Source organism: Pezoporus wallicus, unplaced genomic scaffold, assembly GCF_028554395.1.
Source record: "Pezoporus wallicus isolate ANWC-B61680 ecotype Strahan unplaced genomic scaffold, APGP_CSIRO_Pwel_v1 contig_14531, whole genome shotgun sequence".
In the NCBI taxonomy this organism is placed as follows: domain Eukaryota; kingdom Metazoa; phylum Chordata; class Aves; order Psittaciformes; family Psittacidae; genus Pezoporus; species Pezoporus wallicus.
In genome coordinates, this window is record NW_026641338.1 from 1 (window position 1) to 10,160 (window position 10,160).

Genomic DNA, 10,160 nt, shown 5'->3' on the forward strand with positions numbered 1-10,160 from the left:
CCGGTTCCTTCCCCCCCCCTTTTCCCGGTTCCTTCCCCCCCCTTTTCCCGGTTCCTTCTCCCCCTTTTCCCCGTTCTTCCCCCCCCCCTTTTCCCGATTCCTTCCCCCCCTTTTCCCGGTTCCTTCGCCCCTTTTCCCCGTTCTTCCCCCCCCCTTTTCCCGGTTCCTTCCCCCCCTTTTCCCGGTTCCTTCCCCCCTTTTTCCCGGTTCCTTCCCCCCCTTTTCCCGGTTTCTCCCCCTTCTTTTCCTGGTTCCTCCCCCCCTTTTCCCGGTTCCTTTCCCCATTTTTCCCGGTTCTTCTGCCTCCTTTTCCTCCCCCCCCCTCCCTTTCTCTCCCCCCCTAGTCCGGGTTCTTCCCCCCCCGCCTTTCCCCAGTTCCTTCCCCCTCTTTTCCTTAACGCCCCCGTTAGCACCGAGGACTCGATCCGGGACCTGAAGAAGCTGATCGCGGCGCAGACCGGCACCCGCTGGGATAAGATCGTGCTCAAGAAGTGGTGAGTGCCAGCGGGCTGGAAGCAGTCGAGGCCCGCATCGTGTCCCCCGTCCCACCCCCCCCGGGGGGCTCTCCCCTTCCCCGTGCTGGGGCGGTGGAGCCGGTACCAGCCCCGCTTTCCGTCCCCGCAGGTACACCATCTTCAAGGATCACGTCACGCTGGGCGACTGTATCCTGCTGCGGGCGGGTGTTTCACCCTACTAATGGGTGTATTGGGGGGGGGTTCACTGCATCCTTCCCCATCTCTTCTCCTTAACCCCATCCTCCAGATGAGATCCATGATGGCATGAACCTGGAGCTCTACTACCAGTAGTGGCTGCCGTTCCTTCCCGGTGCTCCCCTCTCCGTGGGGACCCCCCCATCCCAAACCCCGTTGTCCCTCCCCGGGCCGTGTTGAGGCTCTGAACCTGCTGCAGCTGCCCTGGAGCGTTTAAGTGGTTTCTAATAAATGTGTTTCTCGGGTCTCTGGTTCTTGCGTGGCTCGGGGGGGGCGGCTGAACCGGGGATGGGGGGGGGGGGGGGGGAGCCGCTGAACCGCGGCCACGGACAGAAGATGGCGGAGGAGGAGAAGCTGCCCGCGGGCTGGGAGAAGCGCATGAGCCGCAGCTCCGGTACGGCCAACGGCGGGGCTCGGGGTGGGGGGGCAGCGGCGGCCCGGCCTGGGCCTCACCGGCAGGGTCGCGTGGGCGGTGGGGCCCGGTTTAGGCCTCACCGGGGGTCGCGGGCCGGGTAGGCCCGGCCTAGGCCTCGCCGTGGTGTGCGGGGCTCCGGGGCCTCGGTGCTGCGTGGGGCCGGGCCGGGGTTGCTCCGTCACCGGTGGGACCGGGAGAAGGCGCTCTCTGAAGGCCTAAGGAGGAGGCTTTGCTCCCGGTGCGGCTGCGGGGGATTGGGGCCGGCGCCGTTATGGGCGAGAGGCGCCCGGTTCTGGGGTGGGTTGGGGGTGTTAAAGGGGGCCTGGGGTACCCTTTGCTTCGGTGGGAGCATCCGGAGGCTGTTGCTTGGGGTTGCAAGGGGGAATTGGGGCCCTGTGGGCTTGGGTCTGCTTCAATGGAGAGCTTTGGGGGTGAGCGATGCAATGGAAGCAAAGGGGTGGAGGGAGGCTTTGCCCTTCCCGGTACGGGCACGGTGCTGCCGTGGTGCGGGGGAGGGGGGTTGTTGCCGATGGGAAAGGCTGGAGCCTCTGGTGAACGATGGGAACGGAGCGTGGGGAATGGCGGAGGTGTGGAGGCCTCCCCCTGCATCGGGGGGCTGAGCTCGTGGGGGGGGGAATGCGGCCGAGCACACACAGAATGCACCCTGCCGGGCCCTCGGGGGCTAAAGAGCTGCTTGGGGGGGCGGAGAAAGCTGCTTCTGGGGGTGAAAACCTGGTGCTGAGGCTTGAGGAAGCCGAGGAGGGGGCAGAAGCTTGTTTTAGGAGCAGCGAAAGCTGCTTCGGGGGGTTAGAAGCTGATTCTTGGGGCAGAGAAAGCTGCTTCTGGGGGTTAAAACCTGGTGTGGAGGCTTGAGGAAGCGGAGTGGGGGGGCAGAAGTTGGTTCTGGGGCAGGGAAAGCTGTTTTGGGGGGCCTGAAGCTGGTTCTTGGGGGCCAGAAGCTGGTTCTTGGGGCCAAGACAGCTGCTTCTGCGGGTTAGAAGCTGCTTCTTGGGGTCAGAATCTGCCTCTTGGGGGGGCAGAAGCTGCTTCTTGGAGCAGAGAAAGCTGTTTCGGGGGTTAGAAGCTGATTCTTGAGGCAGAGAAAACTGCGTCTTGAGGGTCCGAAGCTGCCTTTTGCGGGTCAGAGAAAGCACCTTCTTGGGGGGCAGAGAAAGCACCTTCTTGGGGGGCAGAGAAAGCACCTTCTGGGGGTCAGAAGCTGCCTCTTGGGGGTCAGAAGCAGCTTCTTGGGGCCAGAAGATGCTTTCTGGAGCAGATAAAGCTGTTTTGGGGTCCCGAAGCTGCCTCTTGGGGGTCCCGAAGCTGCCTCTTGGGGGTCCCGAAGCTGCCTCTTGGGGGTCCCGAAGCTGCCTCTTGGGGGTCCCGAAGCTGCCTCTTGGGGGTCCCGAAGCTGCCTCTTGGGGGTCCCGAAGCTGCCTCTTGGGGGTCCCGAAGCTGCCTCTTGGGGGTCCGAAGCTGCCTGTGGGGCTCAGCAGCGGTGTGCGGATCTCCCCCCGCCCCTGAACTCAGCCCCTCTCCCCCTCTCTCTGTGTGTCCCCAGGCCGGGTCTATTACTTCAACCACATCACCAACGCCAGCCAGTGGGAGCGGCCCAGCGGCGGCGGCGGCCCCGGCAGCGGCGGCCCCGGTAGCGGCGGCGGCAGGAACGGGCCCGGCGAGCCCAGCAAGGTGCGGTGCTCCCACCTGCTGGTGAAGCACAACCAGTCCCGGCGCCCGTCCTCCTGGCGGCAGGACAAGATCACGAGGACCAAAGACGAGGCCCTGGGGCTGATCAATGGCAAGTACAAGGCTGGGGGGGGGGGGGGGGGGGGGGCGAGCAGCAACTCTGCTCCCCAACGGGGGAGTGGGGCGGGGAAGGGGGTTGCAGGCTCCGGTTGCCCCCTTCAGGGTGCTGGGGAGATGCTTTCAGCCACATGCTGAGCTCTTTAGGCTGAGGAAGTTGGGGCTGTGCAGCCTGGAGGAGAGAAGCTGCGTGGAGAGCTCAGAGCAGCTTCCATGTCTGAAGGGGGCTATAGGGATGCTGGGGAGGGACTCTTCATTGGGGACTGGAGTGACAGGACAAGGGGTAACGGGTTCAAAGTGAAACAGGGGAAGTTTAGATTGGATCTAAGGAGGAAATTCTTTCCTGTGAGGGTGCTGAGGCACTGCAATGGGTTGCCCAAGAGGTTGTGAATGCTCCATCCCTGGTGGTGCTCAAGGCCAGGTTGGATGAAGCCTCGGGTGCCATGGTTCGGTGTGAGGTGTCCCTGCCCATGGCAGGGGGTTGGAGCTGGATGATCTTAAGGTCCTTTCCAACCCACACTGTTCTAGGATCTCCTTTGCTGGGCGATGCAATGGCTTAAAGGCAGGTCCCAGCCCGTGTGTCTTCCCCTTTGTGGTGCATTTTGGGGGGGGGGGGGGATGGATGTTATGGCTGAGGTTGGTTTGTATTTTTCTTGTGTTGTAAGCATGTATTTTTTTTCCATTAAAAAAAAAAATAAACTGATTTCAAGCACAACCCAGATGTTCTTTAAACACTTCTTCTTTTGGTTTGATGTCACTGGACTCCTCAGGAGCAAGTTAGAGTCGTTTAAGTGCCATTGGAGCTCTGCTTGAAAGCAGGATGCTCCTAGGAAGCCATCAGCCTTGCCCAAAGCAGTGTAAATGACCCAGTCTGCCTGGGTTTCCCCCCAATACTCTGGCTTAGGAGCTGGCTTAAGGTGCCTTTTGCAGGAGGTGCTGTTCATTTTTTGCAGGGGGATTGTGGCCTCGTGAGTTGATGTTGTGTTTCCTCACCGGTGAGGTTTTGATCTTAAGGAAGTGAATTCCAAGCCCAGCTTTTCCCTTTTAGGATGAGGGATTTGGGACTGAATTAAACCTTCACCTTAACCCCCCAAGTGATGAATTGGTGATGCTGTGACTGTGCTTGCTAATGGGTCTTTCCTGGCAGCAAGGTAGGGGCATGCAGATAGATCCCACAGGCTGGGCCTGGCTTATCTCTCATGGCCCACAGGCTGGGCCTGGCTTATCTCTGGTGGCTTCAGCAGCAAGGGGAGAGGATAAGGAGGACGTTGTGGCTCTTGCCTTGGTCCTAAGCACCCCCAAAGGCAAGCACTTGCTTCGGTGCAAGCTTTGGGAGGGCAGGTTCTGTGCTGCATCACTCTTGGTGGTGACCAGTAGGTGGTATCCACTGCCCGCCTTTGGGAAGGGAAATTCCCTGCCAGAGAGGGTGCTTAGGGAATTGGGAACTTAGGGGATTGCTTCCTTCAGGTGAGGGTGGCTCAGAAAGGGTCAGCAGAGGTGACAAAGCTTCATGGGAAGATCTGGGCCAAAGGCAAGAGGAAAGCATCGAAATCTTGAAGCAGAGCTGCCAATTCTGTCTTTTCTCTCTCTTTTTTTCCTCCTAGAATGGGAATACCAGTGTCAAATCCCCCCAGACCCACCCCCTAACCACCTACCCCTTGTTTCTTGCCTGAGTGTCCTTAAAGCACTGAATTAAGTGGCATTTCTTGCTGATGGAGTGCATTCCGAGCATCTTCCTCCTTCCCAACCTGCTTTGCCACGCCGAGCCAGGCAGGCTTTTGGTCCCTGGTAATGTAGGTCAGTGCTGTTTCTACTCTTAGGCCTCCTTTGCACTTCAGTTTGAATTAATCTTCCCCGAGCACGGGTTCATGGTGAGGTGCAAGGTTCCAGATGAACTCTTGGCTCTGCCTTTGCTGTGGCATTCACTCCGTGCAGGATGCTGCAGCCATCCTGCTGCTTCTGGAGCCGTCCATAACCCATGTGCACGTGGTCCTCCTCCTGATGGAGCCCTCTTTTAGGGGAAAAGAGGCCTTTTCTTGTAGGGAAAAGGCTCATTCATCCCACTTCCCAGAGCCAGTTTGGGTTGGAACAACTTCAGCTTTACAGAAGCTTTGGGCTTTATCCATGGAGTTGCCAGGCAGCTTTTGCTCTCAGGCTGCTCCCCGGCAGCCCAAGGAAGTAAATGAAGGAAGGAAATGCTATTTCAGTTGAGTGCTGAAACCCTCTTTACCCCTTGGATCCTGCTGCTGGGATAAGGGGCAGGCAGGTTTGGATGCAAACGTGAACCCTCTGCTCCTTCATTTGGGTGCTTCCTTCCTTTTGCATAGGCATCACCTCTTAGAACTGTGATTCCTGACACTTCTGGGTGCAATGTGTGACAGGTACTTGCTGGGGACTGGCAGCTACAGGCAATTAAATGCATATTTATGGGGGTACAAATGTATTTTTAGGAGAAACTCCGTTTTGCCAGCAACTGGTTGGCCTCGAGCTGCTTCATTTCATAGGAGGAACCTCCATCCTGTCCTTAAGGAGTATTTCCTGCCTGCCCCCAGCTCTCATAGGTGCTTCTTTGGGTGTCTAAAGTGCTTCTTTGGGTGTCTAAAGTGCTTCTTTGGGTGTCTAAAAGTCTATAGCATTCAGAGGAGCTGGCAAAGACTCATTTCTTCATCCTTTTGCCTTCCTTTTGGGGAGAGCATCCCTCCCAGATAATAAAGCCTGCCTCTGGGATTACATCCGTGGCCCTTTTCCAGCTAGGGATCTTGCACTGCTTGCAGCTAAGGTAAAATTGGGTTGAGAATAGCTAGTTGAAGGGGGTCTTTACAGGTTGATCTAGCAAAGTGCAGGCTCTTTATACATGCAGGCCACTGGGCTTACAGGGGAGTGAGCTGCAGGAGGCACTTGGGATGGCAGGACCAGGAGATTCAATAGCTTGGAGAGGGGGAAAGCTGCTTCTCTCTGGCTTTTGCTGTTGCAGAGCATCAGTTGCTTCTCTTGGAAGGTCTCAGATGCAACCCCATGAGGCTTTGCTGGCTCTTCCTAAAGCAGGGAAAGAGGGATCTAAAGGGGGGGGTTGGGCTTCATTTTTGGCCACTTTAAGGTTTAGATTTGGGCTTTGGATTGGGATTTATGCTCCTTTTCCCGAAGGAGCTGGGGGGAGTGCATGCAGCTGCACAGGATTCAGTGTGGGCTCGAGCCTCCACGACTGGGGGTAAGGGATGGAGCAGCGTTCCTTGTGCTGTGCTCCTCTCCAGTGTAATTCCCATAATGAGGAACTCCACGAGCACCTTATCAAGCTGTTGGCTGGAAAATGTGGTGTACCCCCAAGGGTTCCTTGTTCCAAGCTAGCCCAGGGGTGGCTCCAGTGGGCCAGATTGGGAGCAGGGAGGCAGGGCTCTGGTGACAGATGGTTCTTCACTGCCCTTTTAAAGAGCTGTCCTGACAGTTCACTCCTTGGGGGTTCTTTGTGCTTGGTCTCCTATGGAGGTGAGCTCTGAAATCCAGAGCTCATCTCGTCCCCAGCCCCATCAGGAATGGAATTGTTAGGGTTGGAAAGGACCTTAAGATCATCCAGTTCCAACCCCCCTGCCATGGGCAGGGTCACCTCACACTAAACCATGGCACCCAAGGCTCTGTCTTGAACACCACCAGGGATGGAGCATTCACAATCTCCTTGGGCAACCCATTCCAGTGCCTCAGCACCCTCACAGGAAAGAATTTTCTCCTTAGATCCAATCTAAACTCCCCTGTTTCAGTTTGAACCCGTTACCCCTTGTCCTGTCACTGCAGTCCCTAATGAAGAGTCCCTCCCCAGCATCCCTATAGGCCCCCTTCAGACACTGGAAGCTGCTCTGAGGTCTCTGTGCAGCTTCTCTTCTCCAGGCTGAGCAAATCCCATGCTTCAGGGCCAGCAGCAGGCAGGACCAGCTGCTTGCTTTAATAGGATCTGGGAATGATGCAAAAGAAGGGAATGTGCTTGGAAAGCAAAGGGGAGGCGAGTGCTTTTGGGGGGTTTGGGAATGCTTCCTTGTGGCTCTGCCTTGGTTTAGGAGGTCGGGAAGCTCTGCCCCATGGATTGCCACGATGCTCTGGGCCCTTCTTGCAGTGGGATGGAGAGCTCCAAGGGTGGGTGGTGGGGGGGGAGGTTTGGGCTGGTTTTTCTCCTTGAATCCCTGAACGATTCCCTCTTTTCCCAGGCTACATCCAGAAGATAAAATCGGGAGAAGAGGATTTCGAGTCTCTCGCTTCCCAGTTCAGCGACTGCAGCTCGGCCAAAGCAGGAGGAGACCTGGGGGTGTTTGGGAGAGGTAGGAATGGGAATGTCCCGGTGGGATCACAGGCTCCGTGCCCGTCTGCTTGGCAGGGGGTGGGTTGAATACAAGTGGGAAATGGGATTTCTGTGCTAAGGCAGCGTGCTGAGCAGGAGTTGCAGCTGGATGCCTGGAAGTTAAACCTATTAGGAATGCAAGCAGAGGATTATCCTCGGCAGGGAGGCGATGTTGTGTGAGCACCCGTCACCAAAGGGCTTCCCCCCCCCCCCCCCCCCCCAAAAGGGATTCTCCAGCTGCACTCAGTGGAAAGCCACTGCCTAATGAGCCATGAAGAAGGAAGCAGGGACTGAGTTGCTGAGGGATGCTTTGGCATCCTCCTCTTCGATGAGACAACAGCTCCCGTGCACCAGCACAGGGAGGGAGCAAGAAGCCAAACCTTGGGGCTGCTTGGCCAGTTAAGGGGATGTGCCCGGGTGGGAGGAATCAGCTTTGGGCTGGGGAAGTGCAACAGGGCCTCTCGCTTTGCTTCATCTTCCCCCTGCTCTCTGCGTTTGCACTAGGAGGAAAGGAAAGCCCTGCCAGCATGAGGACAGCTGCAGCGTTCAAAGAACACCCCCAAAAAGCTGTTTAGAGCCAGGGTGCCCATGCATGTGTCATGAGAAGAGGGCGAGGAAAGGCTCTTGCCAAAGGAGAGAAGGTGACAGAACTCATAGGGACTTGCAGCAACCCCACAGGAAGAGCCACATCCCTGGAGGTGTTCAAGGTCGGATGGGGCTTGGAGCAAGCTGGGCTAGTGGAAGGTGTCCCTGTCCGTGGCAGGGGGTTGGAACTGGAGGAGCTTTAAGGTCCCTTCAACCCAAACCATTTTAGGATCCCATGGAACTGGGTCTTGGGTGGGTTTCCCCCAGCAAAACCACTCTTTCTCATCACTGTTCCCTTTAGGGTGCCATTCTGCAGCAGTCGCTTCCTCCACCACATCCCTTCACAGCGGAGTAACCGGTGCTGTGTTATGGCTCTGTATGGAGCAAAGCACCAAGGCCAGGGTGCTGTGTCTGCAGGGTTGGGCTCAGTGGCACCTCAGCTCTTTGTGCTCTTTAGAGATGGACCCAAAGAGGGTTTTTAGTGGTGCTGCTTTAACGCCTGCACCAAAACAGGAACGTTCCAAGAGCCACGTTCCACTAGATGGCATTGGAACCACGTGTGGTGGCCCAAGCCTGGCCCTGGCATTCCATCCCCCTCCCTGCACCCTGCTTCCTTCACTCAAGTGGGCTGCAGATGTAATGGGTTAGCACGTGGAGCACTGGTTCCTGCAGAGGTGAAGTTATTAAACCCTTTCCATTTGTCTTCTTGAAGCCCTTCCTATTAAGTGAGCTCGAGGAGGAGCGTGGCCATGGAGCAGGGAGGCTCCTGCCTCAGCTGAAGTCAAGATTACAGCTCCTAGTGGAAAAGAACCCCCAAAGGCAGGTGCCAGTGACTGATGCTGGCTTTGTAACTGCAGCCTGGCAGCCTCTCCTAAGCACTGCAATAGGAGAAGGGCAATGCTGGGGAGCCACGTGCATCGAGTCAGTTTGGTAACAAACCACTATGGAAGGGGGAAAACACCCTGAAAGGGAGGAATAGAGCATCCTCTGTCTGCCTTGCTAGAGAAAGGGGATGTGGCTGGATGGAGGAAGTAAAACATCCCTTCTGGAGGTGCTGCTGGGATAGATGTGGGGGGCTTGGAAAAGGTTGGGAAGCTTTAGTTCCTAAAGGGGCTGCAAGAAACCTGGAGAGGGGCTTTAGACAAGGGCCTGTAGGGACAGGACAAGGGGGAATGGCTTTAACCTGCCAGAGGGGAGACTGAGATGAGCTCTTAGGCAGAAGCTCTTCCCCGTGAGGGTGCTGGGACACTGGGATGGGTTGAATGGAGAAGGTTTGGATGCCCCATCCCTGGCAGTGTTCAAGGACGGGGCTTGGAGCAAGCTGCTCCAGTGGAAGGTATCCTTGCCCATGGCAGGGGGTTGGAACGGGGTGAGCTTGAGGGTCCCTTCCCACCTCAAGCATTCTGGGATTCTCCCCACTGCCCCCTGAATCTGAGCATCTCTGGCTTCCCTGAAGCTGCTGAAACTCAGTGACCTGGGAGACAGGAGCCTTAAACCCAGTTCTTATCTAGGTCAGGCTGGTTGGTGTCTCTGTGTGCCTTGTGAGTTATTGAGTGCAGCCAGTAAGGCACACCAGAGCCTTTCCCCCCCCCCCATAACCAGTACCTGGAGGACACAGGAGACTGGAACCTCCTCTTGTTGCCCGTGAGGCTGCAGCACAGCTCCTGAGCAGCCTTTTGGGTCCGCAGCTCTGAGCATCCCCCCTTTGCTGCAGGGATGCCTGCAGAGCCCCGTGGGTTTGAAGCCTCTTTGGGGAGCAGCCACAAGCAAACACCAGGTTGTTCAGCACTGACTTGGTTCTTTGGGAGCTGGCTCTGTTCTGAGGCTTGCTGCCCTGCTCTTCGCTGAGCTTTGTGGTGTCTGCTCCCCGCAGGTCAGATGCAGAAGCCTTTTGAAGACGCCTCCTTTGCGCTGCGGGCCGGCGAGATGAGCGGCCCCGTGTTCACAGAGTCAGGGATCCACATCATCCTGCGCACGGAGTGAAGTGCCTTGGGCCCGGAGGCAGGCCAAGGGCAAGGGGAAGGAGGGGGGGGCAAAACCCCACCGAGGGCATCACCGCCTCCAACCCTGCGCTCTCTCCCAAAGGAACTTCATCTCCACTTCAACGAATAACCAAGCTCATTTCATATCTCGGTCTCGTCTGTGGCACCGGACACGGTGGGTTTCCCCTGCATGGTTTAGCCAAGGCTGAGAACACCAGCAGAATCAAGACAGCAGCATCTTTCCGAAGCAGAACGTTAGAGCCAGCGTTCCTGGCGTGCCACAGCTGCTTGAGGTCCCCCCTGCCGTGGCTCCCGACGCCGAGGAGGTGTCCGTGCTAACG

The 10,160-nt window shown here is 57.3% G+C and overlaps 2 protein-coding genes across 2 annotated transcripts; both read left to right on the forward strand.

Annotated features, from left to right (window-relative positions):
- Positions 1–375: 375 nt before the first annotated feature.
- On the forward strand, positions 376–832 carry UBL5 (ubiquitin like 5; the record flags this gene model as incomplete). Its single annotated transcript, XM_057423158.1, has 3 exons — positions 376–494; positions 625–662; positions 763–832. Coding segments are annotated over 3 exons (201 nt in total), but the record flags the coding sequence as incomplete, so codon positions are not given.
- Positions 833–1,035: 203 nt separating this feature from the next.
- PIN1 (peptidylprolyl cis/trans isomerase, NIMA-interacting 1) lies at positions 1,036–9,857 on the forward strand. The gene is made up of 4 exons (XM_057423155.1): positions 1,036–1,104; positions 2,687–2,923; positions 7,122–7,232; positions 9,711–9,857. Exons 1-4 carry the CDS (start codon positions 1,047–1,049, stop codon positions 9,818–9,820), a joined length of 516 nt encoding a protein of 171 aa, XP_057279138.1. The 5' UTR covers positions 1,036–1,046; the 3' UTR covers positions 9,821–9,857.
- The last annotated feature ends 303 nt before the right edge of the window (positions 9,858–10,160 follow it).